The sequence below is a fragment of the Abrus precatorius genome, unplaced genomic scaffold, assembly GCF_003935025.1.
Source record: "Abrus precatorius isolate BTA unplaced genomic scaffold, Abrus_2018 Scaffold4, whole genome shotgun sequence".
In the NCBI taxonomy this organism is placed as follows: Eukaryota; Viridiplantae; Streptophyta; class Magnoliopsida; order Fabales; family Fabaceae; genus Abrus; species Abrus precatorius.
This window is the reverse complement of record NW_020874384.1, coordinates 4,481,472-4,501,662: the sequence shown is the minus strand read 5'-3', so window position 1 is coordinate 4,501,662 and position 20,191 is coordinate 4,481,472. Positions and strand designations below refer to the sequence as shown.

Below are 20,191 nucleotides of genomic sequence, written 5' to 3'. Positions count from 1 at the left end.
TTTTTCCTCTTTACAATTTCTATTTTATTTTTAAAATAAAATACATTTTACTAATTTCTCTCTTTTGTCTTCTTTCTCAAGCTCTTCATTTCTCTCCTTTTGTTCCATATGACTAGAGCCGGCAAAATGGGCTAACTCGATAGATTGGGCCCAAAAAATCTGTTAAATAGACGGGTTTGAGCTCTAAAAAATAAGACTTGAAATTATCTTGGGCCATTTTGGCCCAGTCCGAATAAGCCTGGTATCCAATAGGGCTTTAACCGGGTTGGCCCATGCGGGTAAAACCCTAAAATTACAAGTCTAAATTATATACTTTTGCACCACTACAAAAATAATTAAAAAAAAAAAGAAATCAGTGGCCTTTTACAACTTAAAAAAATAAATAAATAGTATAATACAAAAATTGGACATAAAAAACGAGTGGTCTATTAAATTCTTGCAAAATTAGCTTAACATGATATGTTACAAACACTAAAAATAGTAATAAAAATAATAATTTGTTATTATAAAAACAGTAAAAAAAATGACATGTTACAAAAATAAGAAAAAAAAATTATTTAAGTTGTCGGGCCAACCCGTAGAAGTCCATAGCCCGCATAGGGTAAGGCTTGGGCAGTAAAAATATAAGCTCATTTTTACCTTGAACTAATTAAGCCTGACCCGTTTGAGCCCGCTACCCGTATTGGGTCAAGCCTGACCGGGCCGGGCTGCCCGTTTTGACAGCTCTATATATGACATATATAAATTATATAATTTTTTAACTATTAGAAATTGATGTTTATAAAATTAATTTTAATTGATAAAATATTAGTTATTAATTAATATAAATTCAAATGATAAATCATTTAATAAATTTAGTAGGCAAAACTATTAGTAATTGATTGACGATAATACATTTTTATTAATATGTTAGGTTAGTATTATTTTAATTTTTTTCTATTGTCAACTAATCTTCTGTATCTTTCATTCTTATAATAGTCATGTATCATATTATTATTATTATTATTATTATTAAATACAGTATTAAATATTTTTTTCAATTACTCAATGATTTTTTCGTTACTTATTTTGTCTTTCTCTTTTAGTATTGTATTTCTTGCACTCCTTTCTTTACTTCACAACTTTTTTGTTATTTTTAATCAATTTCTTTGTTTCTAGGTGACTTTATCAGTTATATCATTTGATCAATTAATCTTTATAATTATAAAAAAAATAGCTTATGATAATATAAATAAATAAAGAATTTAGAGCATTGATTATAAAATTGATAAAAAGGAGAGTCAACTTTCAAATATGAGAAAAAAATGTAATTTTATTTCCTTTTCCAATTTTAAATATGAGAAAAAAATCAATTATATAAAAATAGTATACATTATAAAAATTCTATTGTTTTTTGGGTCAACATAGATTTCAATTCTTAAACAAATGAAAACATGAGTTTATGAGATGTGGTATCCTCATATCCAAATTTTAATGTCATAAGAATAAAGCACTTGACCATGAGTAAATACGGGCCTAAGTTGGGCCTCAACTGAAACCGGGCCAACAACTTTCTAAGACAACAACAAACCTACGACAAACGAGGGGAAAGAGGAAACAGTGGAACACCGCACACGTTGTGAAGTTAAGTTTTGCACTCATTAACGCAAACGCAAAATCACAACACCTTCTCTTTTCCAACTTCTATCTCTTCTCCACGCTCGTCTCGCACATTCTTTCGCTCCCTCTTTTACCGTCTCTACACTTTCTGTCTTATGGCCACACTCTGAGCTCTCCTTCCACGCTAACACATCTAATAAGGTCTTTTTCCCTCTCTCCCTGTGTTTTGAGTTTGATTGGATCTTGTGTTTTCTCTTTTCAATTTTGACGTTCATTAATTTCTTTTTATTACTCATGTCTTATGATTGAAAAAAAATATTTAATACTGTATTTAGATCCTTTAAATTGAACTCTACATAACTTTTGGCACTTCTGGAGTGCATTTTTTTTTAAATGCAAGGTCCTTTTCTCTCTCTATCTCCTCCGCGATTGCTTTTGTTTTATTTTCTGATAATGTTGTCGCTGATGGCTTATTTTGATATGGAAATTGTCGGTGTTTACTTTGCATATGTTTGATTCTTATACTATCAGCGTGTATGTAAGAACTGTATTAGCCTCTTTCAGTTGCAATTTAAGCATTCGCTATTTCATGTGTCATGTGAGTGGAGGATTACTAAATGCGTGTTGGGATTCACGTTTTCTTGGCCACGGATTCATATTTACTTTAATGCTACTAATTATGGCTTCTGCATTGGATCCGCGTTTGTAGGTTTTTCAATGTGTTTCCAAACACACACTAAGAGTTGAATTTTGTCTTGTCATTGTGTTGTTGACTTAGAATTTGGCAGTTCTTTAATTTGGAAAGAGAGTGGGTTTGCCTTAAAATCATAATATATTATTTCCGGTTATATTAGACTTGATGAAAAAAAAATAATGGGAATTTATTTTTTCACTCTTTGTGTAGTCTTATGCGGAGAAAAAAAGAGAATATTAGAGCATGTTTATTTCCCTTTTTAAAAGCAGTTTTCTGTTTATATTTTATTTTTAAAAACAGAAAACTGATTTTAGAAAGGAAAACAAACATGCTTAAGTGTCTAAATGAGTTTGTTTCTCTATTTTAAGATGTTCTACGCTTTTTTTGTCTTATAGAAATCCGTTTGATGCTGTGTTCCCATGCTTTTAATTGCAGTTTGATTGTTAAAACTGTTGAATAATGAACCTTGGATTTTATGACTAAATTATCTAATGGATGGGAATACTTCTGCAGCACAAGTTGGAGAAAGACAATAATTTCAATGTACTTGAGGAGAATACAGTGCAGAGATCGGAGATGGGCCTTAGTGTTGCATCCATCAAAATACTTCTTTAGGCCAAGATTCTTTGATCATCCATGCTTTAAATCTTTGTCCCCTAAGACCACTTTGAAAGATTATTCTTCACATTGCAGTATCATCAGAAAACATCTTTTAGGTTCAGATTCATGTAGGCATACTTCATCTAGAAATAGTTTTACTGGTCTGGACAAAAGGAGTAGTTTATGCCTTAAGTGTACTCAGTTACATGCTTATAGTTCTGAAAGTGATGGAAGAAATGCAAGTGAGGATAAACACGTACATGTTAACAATGGAGCTAACTTTGATAAGGGACAGAATCAAGAGAAGTTAGGAAAAGATGTCAAGTACTGCAACACCCATGCACGACTTGGAGAACAGGAACAAGAGGAATGGCTTAATAATGAAAAGCTTGCTATAGAAAGTAAAAGGAGAGAATCACCATTTTTGACCAGAAGGGATAAGTTTAAAAATGAGTTTATGAGAAGAATTATTCCTTGGGAGAAACTAAACATTTCCTGGGACACATTTCCTTATCACATTCAGTAATTACTTATTATTCGTAGTCATTGTGTTTTTTTCCTTTTCAATTTTAAAGTCTTCTCCTATCTGAAATTCATTCTGGATTTATGTCTTATGTTTCCATCTGTAGTGAGCATACCAAAAATCTTCTTGTGGAATGTGCTGTTTCTTATTTGAGACATAATAAATTTGCTTCAGCTTTTGGCACTCGCCTCACATCTTCAAGTGGGAGAATATTGCTTCAGAGCATTCCCGGTCTGTCATTAATTTCATGAATTTTTCCTTGTTATTCTGTTTAATTTATAATCTTTATTTTGGATGCCTTTTCAACCAATATCTATACCCCAGAATTTTTATTATTGTCCCAAGTTGATGTTGTCTTTTTATCTTCAGGGACTGAGCTGTATCGTGAGAGATTAGTTAGAGCTCTTGCACAAGATTTACAAGTTCCTTTGTTGGTGCTTGATAGCAGCATCCTTGCTCCTTATGTAAGTCTTGGAAGAATTTATAATTTTTAACTTATGCAATGATTTCTTAGAATAATAGCAGTGGTGCCAGAAAGCAAAAGAAAATTATATTGTTTGAATTGTGATGCAGGATATTGATGATGATTTATCATCGGACTATGAATCTGATGGTGATAATGCAGAATCTGGGGAGGAGGGTTCTCTGGAGTCTGAAAATGAGGATGATCATGATGCTAGTAATGAAGAAGAGTGGACTAGCAGTACTGAGGCAAAGTCAGATGCAAGTGATAATGAAGATGCAGTAGCATCTGCTGAAGCACACCTTAAGAATGTTAAAGCGGCTGTTCTTCGGAAACTTGTCCCTTACAATGTTGAAGAATTTGAAAAGGTGTATATACAGTGAACTTTTTTAAGGGTAATGGGTGTTTTATTTGAATTTGTGACTGATAAAATTTAGTATCTGGTAACTGTGGAAATTTTTACTCAGTGCTTATAACAGAACTTAATGAATATCTAAAAAGTGTTATTCTAATGCTAATATTAAGGCAAATCTATTTGTTTGTTATTTTTAAAAGTCACCCAAGGGTCTTAGTTTTATTCCATCAACACAATGATTGTATTTGTGTTGTTTGATTGCTAGCAAAGATTATTAAGTTTCCTTTCTATATGAGTATCTTATATTTGTACTGATAAGGTTATGAAACACATATTTCTAATTTTTTATGATCATATGTGCTAAGTGAGGTTGAAAAAGAGTAGATCATTATTTTTGAGGAAGGGAAAGTTTGCTTGTGTTGTTGTTGCATTATACTTAAGTAGGAGAGTTGAAGTTGATTTTTGGTATTTCAGTGATGACAATTTTGTCTAAAGTAAATTTAAGGATAGATTTTTGGTAGTTATCTTAATTGAAACATGTTATTCTTCTCTCAAAAATTATTAATATACAGGAGTATAAATAAACTTTGAACTCATTTTGGTACTACAGATTGTTTGATATCTCATCCCTACCCCAAATTTTTTGACAGATAGTGTCCGGAGAATCTGAGAGTTCTGAGCCAACCACGTCTAATGATGTCAATTCTACTGACAAATCTGGATGCCAGCTAAGAAAAGGTAACATGTTCATCTAGCTGGAACTTTGATAATGCGTATGAACTTGCTAAATGTGATTTTTAACTTTATCTACTTGCAAGAAGAACTAAGATGTCAATTGTCTTCATCCTATCCGGAATTATAACTCTGCTAGTTAACCAATTATTATGAAATTTAGACCTCAGGCATGGTGAACTGTTTTTGCCTATTCTTTATTGATGTCTTGCAAATAGCAAAGTCATTTCATTATTAAATTTGAATAGATTTACTATGCATATAAGTTGGAGAATGCTAAAGAATGTCCTAAAGACATTGGTTAAGGAATAAAAAATAGAAAGTTTTTCTTTTGAAGTATTATAAATGCACTCTCACCATGATACCAATGCATCTTAATTTGATTTCTAATAAAAACTTTTTATAATCGCTTCTTTAATTAGTATTAGCCAACCTCACCTATTGAGATAAGATTTAGTTGTTGTTGTTCTTTAACTAGTGTCCGTAGGCCACTTTTTACAATGCCCGCCCATAAATTAATTATATGTTGCAGCCTTTTTTTTGCTGGAAGATAACAACATTTCTATTTATTATGCTTATGATATTGAATGAATTGAAGATCTTGCAAACCTTTAACTATTCATCTTCTAAGCTAGTTACTTTTATTTTCCCATTTGTATTAGCATTAATGTGAATATCTGCGTTACTGCTTTGTTACATTTCTTAGGTGACCGTGTGAAGTACATTGGGCCATCTGTTCGTGTTACAGCTGATGATAGGTATTAAAATGATTTCCTTCTTTTTCCCGCTTATTCCTAATATAGCCCATACTTTGTGATCCATCTCTTCCACAAAATTGCATTTTGTGGAAACATTTATTTGATTTATTGAGTAAAGTGTGTCTTATAGTGTACATAAACTTGCTTACTGTGCAATTTTGTGGAAACACTTATTTGATTTATTGAGTAAAGCGTGTCTCAGTGTGCATAAATCATTGTGTGCATAAATCAATATGACTGATTTTGATAAATCATTGTGGAACATTTTTCTCATATAACTATATATTTTAAACATTCTGACAGACAATTTGATGATGAGAACAACAAAAGGAGTAGAAATGAATAGATTATTGCTTCAGTTTTTTAGAAAGAAGAAATGTTAATAATGCAACTGAGGGATGATAAATATCTTCATGAATTGAAGAAATGAAAGAAAATAAATAGCCAAAGAGGATATATAATATATAATAATATATTCACTATTTGCAAATCAGATGGTGAAGTTCCTTTGAAACAGAACGGAACCAGAACACCATAGAAAAGGCCAAAAGGCATAAGCACAACTGGATACAAAAAAATATGTAATGACAATCGAGTAAAGAGATCCCTCGTTAATGCAGGCATTTATACACCATATAAATGCATAAACGATGCACTGCCAATGTCATAAGTGATGCTTTCAAGGATTTGATTTGAGGGCGTCAAATGCGAGGAGTGAATGGGATTCTTAGTTCCATTCTTCCAAAAAATATAAAAAGGAATGGATTTTTGGTTCATTAATAAGACATTTAATATTACACAAATAATGACAATGATCGTGGGCCTGATGTAGAGATGATTATCATACTGTTTACACTTTTTTGTGCTTGTGGCTATGATGGTGGATTGGTGGTAATTGTAACAGACTAACAGTGGTACTATTGGTAATTATAAAGGAGGTAGTGGTGATGTTGGATGGGGGTAAACTTGACTTAATTGGATCCCAAATCTTGTGAGATGGGGGCTTTTCTTTTTCAATTTTATGCTGTTGGAATTCTTGAATCTGCAGAGTAAAATTGGAAAGTGGAAACAATTTCCCATGGGTTTTTATATACTGATTTCTTTCCATATATTAGGATTTTAGGAAACTATATCTTGTACTTATGTATTAAGATTTAAGAACTTGTGATTCATTGAAATCCTTTAGAGAACCAAAAATAGAAGTTCTTCATGTGATAATCTGATTTCTGAGTGGCCAACTTTGATATTTTCCTCTGTCATCAGAGAGAAGTATAGAGTACAGTTTCTTTTTATTAGATGTCTTTGTTTGTCCTTGTTGGTTTATCTTGGGTGGAATTATATATGCCATATTTGGTGAATTATTTTATTTTTTTCTTTAAACAATGTTTTGCCTTTTTATTGTTATAAGTTCTAAGATTAGTCACTTCAGTGTGTTTGATGCATGTGCTCAGTTAGTGGGTGCAAGTCATATAACTTTTGCGTAATATGTAGTTATGGCCGAGTAACTTTGAGGAATGTCTTGGGACATGGTGCCTAAGTAATTATAAAACCCACATTCTGTCGAAAATTAAAAAATTGAAACCATTGTACTGAAACTTGAAATATAATATAGTTTGAAAGAAAGCCTCTAAGACAACAATTAGCAGGTTGTCAAATATTTTCAGAAGTGCTGGCTGGTTCTAGGAGAGTTGCCTCAGCTGTTTCTTGTAAAACCATTGTATCATCCCCATTTAGCACTCACCTGACATTGGCATATATAATTTTATCACAGGATCTTACTGGGGAAGATACTGACATCTGATGGTCCTACTAATGCTTATACTGTTATACATGGCAGGTGGGTTGGTAAGTCATCTGTATGTGTAGAAGTCAAACTGTTAAATGCCTCTCACCTTTCGCCATTTTCCTGAAGCCAATTTGTTTCAAAATATGTAAATATTGATAATAACACATGAAGTGGCTTGCATTTAATTTGAGCTTAAACCTGACACGTAGCCTGACCTGGAAAAGCATGTAATGTGACCCTACAAAGAATCCTACTGTCCTATAATCACTATTTAGATTGTACAATGTAGAGTGTTGTAAGTCCTTGTAATTTGCATTAGTGATAGTGAATTTCCTCTCTGTTCTGCCCATGGACGTAGGCCTAGTAATCCGTATAGGTTGAACCATGCTAGATTTTGTATGTTTTCTCTTCTTCCTATTCTCTACCTATGCAACTGGTTAAAACACAATTCTTATGTGCAGTCTGTCCTTGGTCATATTAATGCAATGTAAATGTCAATGTTCAAATGATTTCTGTTTTTTATTTCTATCTTCTAATTGTCTAATAATTATTTTCTTGGGCTGTCCATTTTATTTTCCTTTGAATTGGGAGATATCTGCCTGCTATCATTATGTTTCTCTTTTTATGTGATTAATGTGAGAACATAATGTGAGTTTCTTTATGAAGTGATGAAGCATGGAATTGGAGTAATAATGGGTGTGTGGACTAGGAATAATTGGATGTATTTGTGTTAATTAGGATTTTACTGTTAATTGGTTAGCATTATATTTGTCCTTTCACAACACCGTTTTCTGAGGTTTCACAAGAAGGAAGGAGGATAAGGTATTGTGGTTGTGCTTTCTTTGTGACAGTATGTAGTAATAGGTTTGAGTTAAATGCAAGTTCAGGCAGTGATTTCTGCCCATAAATCTCCTTTGCATAGATAGTTTCCTGACTTCTTTGTGGGTTTATTTGATTATGTTCATAGCTGTTTAAGGGTTTTCTTTGTCAGATATTCAGAGGGATTGAGTGCTCTTTTAGGTTGATTTTGTTATTTCTATTTCCATGTTTCTTCTGCAGTAGGAGGATTTTGGTAACTCCTGAATTTTTTATTAATTTTTACATCATCTGACCGCATCTGTGGGATGGTTTGATTATTCATTTTGTAATTTTTTTAACAGGGGAAAAAGCCCAATCAATGGCTTACTTGCATTTTGATGTGTATTGTTGACCATGTGTATCTTTGTGTATAAAAAAGTATTTAAAGTTCAGAAAATGAAATGTGGTGCCTCAAATGTAATGTAGCATTCCCTTCTATGTGCTTGTTGCAAAATTGTAATTATCATAAATTGTGATCTTGTGTGTTTTTTTGCTGGTCAACTAATTTATTTTTTTCCAGGCTAAATTATGTTTTTGTCCCCATTTGGTCCCTCATTTCTAATATAGTGTTATTTATTCCTAAAAGTCTTTTGGTTAAAATATGTATTTGGTTTCTATAGTTGACACTCATTTATGAATTAGTCTTTGTACCTAAAAACCTTATGTTTTATTCCTTGGTTCATTCGTGAGTATTTTATGATACTTTTGTCCCAGTCACTGTAACAGTGTTAGAAAAATGCTAGTGTCTCAGTAATACTGAACTTAATGAATAATATCTTTTCTGATGGTCTTAAAATGGTAGGAATTAAGGCATCACAAAATACCTGTATATGGATTAAAATGTTTTTTTTTTTCAAGGACTAATTTGCAAACAAGTGTCAATTATATGACCATATGAATATTTTAGCCAAAAAGTTTATATGCCCATGCAGTCACTCTGTTAGACTTTTGTTTATTTTACCCATTAAGTGCCCATATGACTCTTAAAAATGAGGAATCAAATGAGAAACTCATGGTATCTGGAGGGACCAAATGAAAAGTTGTGATAATTTAGACGGAGTGGAAAGTAATTAAAAAATAATTTTGTGCAAACAACACTGATAGAAGACTAACAATGCAACTGTGAAAAAATGAAAAAGTTTTACAAGAACTAGATTAAAACTTTTTAACAATGAGGACCAAATGGAAAAATATTATATGTTGAGGGTTATAAAAGTTAAACCTGTTTTCTACATATATTTTTTATTGTCTTTTTTTGGTAGTTGATTTTTATTTCTGATGCTGAGGAGTACTGTTAATTGTTAGGATGTCTAACATTCATTTTTTTGTGGTGTGCGTAAAAATATGGCTTGGTTTTCCTTTAATGTTATTCTTCAAAATATTTTGTCACGTACACAACATATTGGGTGCGACTGAGAATTATGTTTTAGAGATGCTCATAATTTGCAGGTCATTCTTTTTACCACTTTAATCAAATGTGGATATATTGCAGGCCTTTAACTAATGGTCAGAAAGGAGAAGTATATGAGGTGAATGGAGATCAGGTTGCTGTTATCTTGGATATTAATGAAGATAGGGTCAATGACGGTGAAGTGGAGAACCTTAGTGCTGATCGTACAAAATCCCCAATTTATTGGATAGATGGTACAATTTTTTTATTCAAAAATGTCAATTTTCTAAACTCTTAAAGCTAGCTCCATATATATATATATATATATATATAGTTGATTGTTGATATATTTTGTTTTCATATTTTATTTTGAACAATTTAACTTAGATCTTTATCAACTAGACCATACAATATGGAATCATCACACCATCTCTGAAATCAGAAAATGTCCTTTATCTTCCTGAAGTTGTAGAATTTTCTCCTGCAGGCTTAACTGTGTTTCTAGTTTCTAAATTTTACTTATGTGCAATTTTGGTTTTCTTAATTTTAATAATTAACAAAAATATATTACAAATAAGAATTATATATATGTGTGTGTGTGTGTGTGTATGAAAAAAATGGATTTAAGATGCTTTTGGATATACAACTTAATTAGATGCTTATTTAATATTATTTTTAGATGATATCTTTTCTTATGAATTTAACTATGAAGCACATTAGGATAAGCTGAAAACAACTTATTTTGATAAGTTATATCAAGAAATTTATTGAAATAAGTTAAAAAAACTTATGAGTCATAAACTACCTCAATAAGCTTTTTCAAACAGGCCCTTAGTTGTTATAAATTATAACTTATTATCAGCGTTGATGTAGTAGTTTCTGTTTTAGGACTTTAAAGAGAGTTTCTAGAATAATACCTGTGAGATTTAGTGACTTTGATATGAGTATGTGAACTTGAGCCCCACCCACCCTCTCTCTTCTCTTTGATGTGAAAATATTTTAGTTCTTTACTTCTTTTGACTGTAAGTAAACTAAGATTTTAATTTGCAAACAGTTAAGGACATTGAGAATGATCTTGATGCTCAATCACATGATTGCTACATAGCAGTAGAGGCTTTATGTGAGGTATAGTGTTCTGGAATTTTTCAATTTATGTGAAATCTCATATTAAGATAACCAAGTCTTGTTTTACTGATAATAAACCTGACTGTTGCTCTCCCAGGTTTTGCATTGCAAACAACCTCTTATTGTCTATTTTCCAGACAGTTCACAGTGGTTACATAAATCAGTTCCAAAATCCAACCGAAATGAGTTTTTTCGCAAGGTTGAGGAGATGTTTGACAAGTTATCTGGCCCCATAGTGTTGATTTGTGGGCAAAACAAAGTCCAGTCAGGATCAAAGGAAAAAGAACAATTTGTAAGCTTCAATTGTTATTTTGAGGTGCATTTATGTCCATTTTGCAAATGGTAATTTTATTTTGATTTTAATCATATGTGATGCTTGACAGACAATGATACTTCCAAACTTTGGCCGTGTTGCTAAGCTGGTAATTATGTTTATCTTCCTACAAATTTTATCATTCCCTTAAATTACTATCCATTGTTTTTTCCTGGATCCCATTGACCTTTAGTATGTTGCTAAATGTAATGTCTCTGAATTTATTCATGATTGGAATTGATGTGAACTTTTTCCTCCCCTGAAATGCACATTCTTTCTTTCTTTCTTGATAATACACGTAGGATGTTGCTTGAGTCTCTTTTAGAGTGACTATAGATATAGTGGTAAATTTAATTTCATTGGAACTTTATATTTTTCCTTTTACAATATAAAAACCATCTGCTTTGATGTCATGATAAAATTGCGTTCATGCTCCTGTGCAGCTGACTTATGGTAATTTGTTTGCCATCATTTTTGTTAGTCTGTGAAAATATAGATCTTATGGGAATTTTTGTAGGTATTATATGCTTGATGTTTTAGTGAACCTTGTTTTTTTTGGAATGCATTAGATCTGCTTGAGGTCTTCTCTTTAGCTTTTCTTTCTGTGACAGATATATGCATCATTGATACCTTGCTTATTTTAGAAGAGAGCTATTTCAGTTAGATACATGATTCTTCTATGGCTGTATGCTACAGTTGCAAATGTTCTGGTATTATTTTTTTATTTGTTAATTATCTTATAAGATTCTTAAAGGCCAATTCTGTCGTGCCTAAGTGCACTTGTAATCTGCCCTCATGTCTGATTTATTGTCTGTTGAATTGAATATGGATACTGAAACAAGTGGTCAATAAAATGCTAACAGGACAGTTTGGTGCACTTGGGGCATTGTGTAAATAAGCAAATGATTTTGTATGGTCCGATTATTGAATTCTTTTTATTATCTGTTTACAGCCTCTTTCTCTGAAGCGGTTGACTGAGGGATTTAAAGGGGAAAAGACATCAGAAGATGATGAAATTAACAAGCTCTTCTCTAATGCTGTGTGTATACATCCACCTAAGGTAACCAGGTTGAATCACGGAAGGAAATAGTTTTGTCTATACTACTACAAACTACTACTGCTTCAAGGATTCTAGTACTTGTCAAAGAGCTTAAGTATGAAACATTTAAAGATTAAACATCTCAGGCCACTATCCCTGCCACTACTATCAGAACAATAATGAACAGTAACATTAAATGACAATATGCAAGTCTTGCTGAAGATATTTTTATTCATTAAGACTAGTCATACATATATTAGGAATATTATCGTAATAGAAAAGTATGTGGCTTATGTGTGCTATATGCATATGTTTCTACATATATGGTTTTATATAATTTTTAATATATTTTTTTGCTCATCTTGTCGTTGGCTTTGTAAATTTGGATGCTTGTATTCATGACAGATTTTTTCTCCCTTCTTCTAAGCATGATATTGACTTATCTTTCTCAAAGGCATACTTTGAAAATCTTATAATTCTCCTTGAAATCAAAATATAAATGTTTCTGGTTTCACATATGATTGGCTGTATGGTTCCTTTTAAGGTTTTTTGTTGGGAATTAAAAAGCATCCAACTTCTGTACACTTTGATGAAAATGATTCTAATAGCTCTGCACATCAATTTTCTCTGTTTGTATTTTTTCATCTGAAATTATGTATGTCACTTTACAGGATGAGAATCTGCTTGCAACATTCAAGAAACAGCTTGAGGAAGATAGGAAAATTGTGACTTCACGCAGTAATTTGAATGTATTACGGAAGGTAGTTCTCTAGTTTTTGAAGCACTTATTGTTACCTGCTGATGATTGGTGATATATATACTTGTATGTCATGCATGTCACCCTTGAAGTATGCTATTGTGTTATGTATTTTACACAATCAATATCAATAATTTGTTGCTGAATTTTCATCTTGCAGGTGCTCGAAGAACATCAGCTGTCATGCATGGACCTTTTGCATGTAAATACTGATGGGATCATTTTGACAAAGCAAAGTTAGTTCCACTCAATATCTTATATGTTATAGTCTTCTCTTCATCAACCATTGTATTTGCACCTTTTCTTTGTCCATAATGTATTTTCCTTTTTGGATTGACATAACTTCAGTCATGCTGAATGTGGTGGTTGATGTGTGAGGCGGAACACAAATCTGAAATTGAGAAACTAATCTACAAAATAGTTTGAATTTTGATTTATTGGTTTACATTCGAGGAAGCTCATATAATTGTTTATGCGTTATTTGATTTAAGTGTTAGTTATGCATTTAATTGGTTGGTAGATGATGAAAGAGGGAAAAATAGATTTTAAGTTTTCTTCTTGTTTTTATCCTGTATTTTATGTCTCTATATCTTTTAATCCTAATCTGCTCCTACTCCTAATTGTTTCCACTATACAACTTGCACCCTTTCTTTTGTAAAGGTGTTATCCCCTTAAAGAACCTATAAGAACTGTGGTGGTGTTGGGGACCCAATTAGGGGGGAACAATTTGCATAGGCTGAATAGAGCCTTTGGTGTTCTTTTGCAATATTGTCAAAAAATGTTGGAATAACGTTGTTGCTTTAATCCACATGGAGGGAAAATAATTTGCACATGTTCTAATCATGTTGATGTTGAAAACAGTTTGTTGCATTACAGTTTTTATTTTGCTGATTTCAATGTTTTTGTAGAACACGCAAATTAGTAACTTAATATTATCAAGGGGTCATGCTGACAAGTGCTCTTAAGGAAACTGATTAAGCAATAAAAAATGAAAAGTATTTAATGAAAAGTATAGCATTTAATGTGTTGGGAACTTTGAAAAGCTTTATATTCATTTAATACTTTCCATCTCTGAATTGTTAACAAGTGCCACCCCTTGTTATTCATTAGCATTTGTCATGATTAAAACGTGTTTACATGTCATCATTTTTGTGCATTATGTGCTTTTGTTTTCAGAAGCTGAAAAAGTGGTAGGCTGGGCAAAAAATCATTACTTGTCGTCATGCCTCCTTCCTTCTGTTAAAGGAGAAAGATTGTGCTTACCTCGCGAAAGGTATACATCATATCACTCTAATATATATGTTGGGTAGAATTTTAAGGTTCACTTGTTTGTTCTTTGTGTAGTCTTGAAATTGCAATCTCAAGATTGAAGAACCAGGAAACTATGTCACGGAAGCCTTCTCAGAGCCTCAAGGCATGCGTTCTTTAACTGTTACTATGTGTTATTTGTTGTGAATTAAAATATAATTATGCACGTGATTAATGTGTGTAGGGTATTTGTGTTTGTCAGACTATATTGTATTATTGTGCTAGTGCACTTAAAATACCGAGACTTGTACCCACATAGGGTACAGTTTCCCAAACATCTATTTTCCTATTCATTTTAAGTTCAAGGGATTTTTGTCTTGTGTTGATTTTGTTCATATGAATATTTTAACAGAACCTTGCAAAGGATGAGTTTGAGAGCAATTTCATTTCAGCTGTAGTACCTCCTGGTGAAATTGGGGTGAAGTTTGATGACATAGGTGCTCTTGAAGATGTGAAGAAGGCACTTAATGAACTCGTTATTCTTCCAATGAGGAGGCCAGAGCTTTTCTCTCATGGAAACCTGTTGCGGGTAATGATTGTTGTTTCTTGTATGTATTCTCAGTGTTGCCAAATTGATTCTGTTCTCTTCCTTTATTGTGTGTAATAAATTGGAAAAAACTTTTTCCAGCCCTGTAAGGGAATACTACTTTTTGGTCCTCCTGGAACTGGGAAAACCCTTATGGCCAAGGCACTTGCAACTGAAGCTGGGGCAAATTTTATCAGCATAACTGGTTCGACCCTTACTTCAAAGGTAATTTTGATTCAGGCACATTTATCTCTTTCAGTTGATAAGCCTCTTGCAACTAAAAATTTGGGGGTTACTTTACACATACCCAAGGATTAGATTGTAGCTGATCTGGTTGTTATTGCTTTTCTTCTATAAGATCCTACCCTAATTCTACCTAATACTCAAGATATACAAAATGGGAGAGGGATAACATTGATGAAGTGCACCCATGTCTCTATAGAAGTTTATATGCCACTAATCATTGCTACACATCATATGATATCTTGGTTCAAAAGGGATTTACCAAAAATTTGATTTTTGATAAGTTCAATGGCACTGATTGATCCATATACCCAATTCCACTTAATGGGATAAGGCTTGGTTATTGTTGGAGAAAAACAGGATCAAAGAAGAGCATGTCAGAGTGGCTCCAAATTGTAACAGACAAGTCCAATCTCTTTGCATATTAGTAATAGAAAGATATTGTTTTCAAACAAACATGCCCAAGGCCTCAAGAATCAATGAGAAAGTAAAAGCACAATCGAATTTTATGACAAATGTAAGGAAAAGAAACAACCTCGAAAATAAGGCATCCCACTACAAGTCTACAACCAAATACATTGGGGACCTGTTTAAACAGTAGCTTCCTTAAAATCATAGCTTTCTTCTTCTTGCCAACAATTTTTTTCAAAATATGATGAGAAACTGCTGAAAGGTACAAGGGGCACACCCAATATTTCCCATGAACTAAATAAGTTATTCCATATCAAATCTAAAATGCAAATACTTCAATCTGGATTGGAGGATAGATGTGTGTAATTAATTAAAAGCATATGGGTCTATAATTCACTAGTCTTTCTAAAATCAAGTTCCTTTGAAGTTTTCTTTCCCAAATTTATTTTCTTATGTAAATTGTTCCAATAGTTTAAAAGTGTATTTAGTTTGTTCTTTTGTATGTGATATCTTATATATATACTTGTTTCTTTGCTGATGCAGTGGTTTGGAGATGCTGAAAAACTAACCAAAGCGCTTTTCTCATTTGCCAGCAAGCTTGCACCTGTCATTATTTTTGTTGATGAAGTGAGTGTCTGAATACATAACTTTTGTCATATTTAATTTTCCTTTTAAAACATGCATGGGATGCTAGAAATATAATGTTTTTATATTTCTGTTATATTGGAATTTGCAGTTTTTTCAATCCTTTTGTATTGTTTTATGTTAGTTCCACGTGTTAAAGTGTTGGTGCAACTGAAAAAAGCAAACTGTGATTTAAGAAATTCTATAACTATTTGTGAGGATTAACCACTTCTCTTCTCTGTGACAAGTCTGTGCTCTTGAATTGATTTAATTGAAATCAAAAGCTCAAATATCTTGCGCACAAAATCTGGCACTTTGTTAACATCACATTTTTTATAAGATTTCTCAGTGCGTAGGAAGAAAATGGCACTAAGGAATTTAAATTTCAGCTTCTCATAAATTTTTTTTTTTGGTTTTGGTTTTGGTTTTGGTTTTCTCTTCACAGATGGTTGAAGAGTAAAAGTATGCTTTAGGATTTTAAAATTCATTATTTCTCCATTTTATGAAATAAATTTTTCTCTAGTTAATTTATTTTTTAATCAATGTCAAACCACTTTCCAGGAATGCACCCTCAAAAGTTATAAATAAATAAATTGGAAAGTCTAAAATGTTCTAGCAATTTTCTTTCCTTCTTTTGTTGACCAAGTTGTAATAAGTCTATACTTTATCAGTTTGTCTTAACCATGGCTTGGAATCTTGGTTTCTGACTAGAATATGTATACAGGTTGACAGTTTGCTTGGTGCTCGAGGCGGTGCTTCTGAACATGAGGCCACTAGAAGAATGAGGAATGAGTTCATGGCAGCTTGGGATGGATTGAGGTCAAAAGAAAACCAAAGAATCCTTATTCTTGGTGCAACAAACCGGCCATTTGACCTTGATGATGCTGTTATTCGTCGCTTACCAAGAAGGTAAACTATAACATTCCTCTTTGAAAGCTAGAATTATTGGTTGATGAGTTCTAAGGCTTATAGCCATTATCACGTTTCTGAATTATAATTTTCCACTATGTCTGATTTTCTTGTAGCTTGATATATTTTGATCCTTGTCTTGTCTATGCTACACAGTACCCATTACTTGTTAGGTTGGATATGTGAATAGTTCATAGGATCTGATGGAAGTGAATCATATTGTCAAGGATCGACTATCTGAAAGGCCAAAAGCTTAAGCTATTAAGTGGTGACTCATGAATAGTTTTATATACTTATATAGCTGAGTTTAATAAATTGTTTAATTTTTTCTTACTGCTAGAGAAAATCTAATAAAAATACCTACAAGTTGTACTGATAGTGTAGAACTTAAATTCCAAAGTCTACATTATTTGCTAACTGAGCTTTGTGTTGCATTACATTTGTCTAGGATATATGTTGATTTACCTGATGCTGAAAATCGAATGAAGATTTTAAGAATATTTCTTGCACAAGAAAATTTGGATCCTGATTTTGAGTTTGACAAACTGGCCAACTTGACTGATGGATACTCTGGTAGTGATTTGAAGGTAAATATTGCTGAGTGAAGCTGAAAAGAAACTGCTATATGTTAGGCACCACTATGCCAGATGACATTAGGAATGTGTGCAGGGGATCAAAGGGAAGTTAAGGTGGAGGGCTGGGAATGCTCCCTTGTTCCCCCTCTCATCTCTCTCATTCTCTTCTAGTCCAGCATAGTTGTGCCTAACACTGATTGTCATGCTTTCTTACAAGTAATGAATCTAATGCTGTTTCATGCTTACTTTTGGCAGAACCTATGTATTGCTGCAGCATATAGACCTGTTCAAGAACTCTTAGAGGAAGAAAAGAAGGTATGGGGATCATAAAATTGATCTTTCTTAATTGATGAATGTGCAATGAATATGTGAAACCAGCTCAGATTTCTTGCAGCGGTTTCTGCATTTTGTGCATTGTCTATTATTTTAAAAATTTTCACAATAACAAAAAATGCAAATTCGTTGCACAATGGTGATATTTGGTGACTTAGATTCCCATATCCATGGAAAATATTAGATGAAGAAAGCAGAAACCTCTAATATAAAAATTATTGTTCTTGTTAATGCTGTAAAATCTCCAGGAAAATATTTATAATATCTATCTATTCTTGCTATATTTGTCAAGCTGTTGATAATGCATAAACATTCAGACCCAAATAATTACTATTGAAGCCACTATGCTAAGAACTTTATATTTGCTGCTACTTCTGATAAAAAAAATAGGAAAAAAATTATGTACATATAGCAGTCGAAGTAGTGTTCCTGTGTGTAAAATGATGGGGACTGAGGAGAAGAAAATCTATGAAGCTTCAGCCAAGCCCAAGGATTGGATAGTGTATGTGATGAAAAGAAAGAAATTAGGAAATGTTTGAGATGTGCTGAGTTAGTTATGGAGAGAATAGTTTTTTATTAATTAAGCATTTTTAGCCGTGAGTGGAAGGCAGTTCTTTGGTTTTCTGGAAGTTGTGGGATAGTGTCCTTTGGCTCTCTGTAAGGAGCATTGCTCTGGAGCATTAGAAGAACCTTTCTTCTTCTGCATAGTTTCCTTTTTCTGTTGCAAATAATACAAACTTCTTTTATTCTCAATATTGCTGTTTCTACCCTATATATCGTTTCATACATGTAGAGGAAAGTAGTCCCCCCACTGAAAAAGATGTGTTATGATAGATATTTTTTAATTATTCAGTGGAAAGCAACAATAACTGACAAATAAACGGGTGTAGGCATTAGCAGAAGAGTAATACGTTTAGTTGTCAACAAATGATAGAGCTAGCTTGAGATTATTCCTTGAGATGCCTTAAATTCCTGAGTACAAAATAGTATTTTCCATCTTGATGGGTTATTTTTTGTTGTCTTGTCATCAAACCTGCAATTCCTCTAATATCAAATGTTGGTTTGTATGATTAAACCTTTGTTTACGGTTATCTGTACCAGAGAAAAAAAATTGAAATGATTTCAAAATTATTTTTACCAATGTGGATTCTCTTCTTTCCACCTGGATTGTTGCGAGCCGTTTAAATTTGTAGCTGCAACGTTTTAACCAACTCTTACTTAAATTGGGTTTGTTTCCCTGCTCACGTGGTGCTATCTCTTCTGGTTTGCACAGGAACACAATGATAGTACAACTTCTGTGCTAAGGCCTCTTAATTTGGATGATTTTATTCAGTCAAAATCCAAGGTATATAATATTTTATTTGTTCATTCTGAATAGTTATGTGCTTACGGTAAGTTAAAATACTTTCAATGTGTTTTTGTAGACTAATTTTACATGTATTTTTTTAATGCATTTTTTTGGCATCTGTTATCAGAGCTTCTCTTTAAACTGAGGGTTTGATTTGAAGTTTGAACCTTCATTTAGCTTATTGTGCTCTTCACTGTTAAAATGTGTAGGTGGGTCCATCAGTTGCCTACGATGCAACAAGCATGAATGAGTTGAGGAAGTGGAATGAAATGTACGGAGAAGGTGGTAGTAGGACTAAATCACCATTTGGATTTGGGAGCTGATTTTGATCACTAACTCATCGCCAGTGCTTCGTGGTGAAACAATTTACCGTATTACGCTACACAAAAACGTGGCAAAGAGCTTTCGATCGATTTCACATTATAGTTTAAGCGGCCTCTGCATTTCCATCTTTGGCCAAACTGTTGGGTATGCGCATTTGGTATAATTTATTCATTAAAATCGTTTCTGTTGTTTCGAAGTCCATTTTGACCTTATACAAGAGTAATCAGTTTACTGTATTGTAATGAAATGTAGGTAACCTCTAATTTATAGGGAATATCCAATCTCATGTTTAACAATAGGGGTAATTTCCCCAATTATATATATTTTTTCTCCCGTGTTTAATAATTAAACATCATCGGCCGCTCTTCTGATCTTGAGGCATTTATGCTGAATGTTCGAAGCTCCCAACTTAATTGCTGTTTTAATATGTTCATTTCGTACTTGATGTTTGGATTAATTTTAAAATTGTCGTAGTTAATTCGTACTACATATTAAATAAAACGTTAGCTTTAAATACATAATTATCTTAATATGTTAAATATTTTTTTTCTTTGCTTTAAGAGAATATAACAATGTTATTCTTTTAATCTCAATGATG

General features: G+C 32.6%; 1 protein-coding gene across 3 annotated transcripts; it reads left to right on the top strand.

The window, feature by feature from the left end:
* Positions 1–1,589: 1,589 nt before the first annotated feature.
* On the top strand, positions 1,590–19,965 carry LOC113865618. Of its 3 annotated transcripts, XM_027500302.1 has the most exons (25): positions 1,609–1,800; positions 2,807–3,415; positions 3,523–3,647; positions 3,786–3,880; positions 3,990–4,247; positions 4,885–4,972; positions 5,673–5,724; positions 7,496–7,561; positions 9,861–10,012; positions 10,813–10,883; positions 10,981–11,175; positions 11,267–11,305; positions 12,149–12,256; positions 12,907–12,996; positions 13,153–13,228; positions 14,169–14,265; positions 14,337–14,406; positions 14,653–14,829; positions 14,929–15,051; positions 16,024–16,107; positions 16,829–17,013; positions 17,462–17,600; positions 17,844–17,903; positions 19,195–19,266; positions 19,479–19,962. In XM_027500302.1, exons 2-25 carry the CDS (start codon positions 2,835–2,837, stop codon positions 19,590–19,592), a joined length of 3,117 nt encoding a protein of 1,038 aa, XP_027356103.1. In that variant the 5' UTR covers positions 1,609–1,800; positions 2,807–2,834; the 3' UTR covers positions 19,593–19,962. The 3 variants fall into 3 exon arrangements, with proteins under 3 accessions (XP_027356104.1, XP_027356103.1, XP_027356105.1); XM_027500303.1 differs by lacking the exon at positions 7,496–7,561 and having other exon boundaries at positions 1,590–1,800; positions 19,479–19,965; XM_027500304.1 differs by lacking the exon at positions 7,496–7,561 and having other exon boundaries at positions 1,614–1,800; positions 17,591–17,600; positions 19,479–19,931.
* The last annotated feature ends 226 nt before the right edge of the window (positions 19,966–20,191 follow it).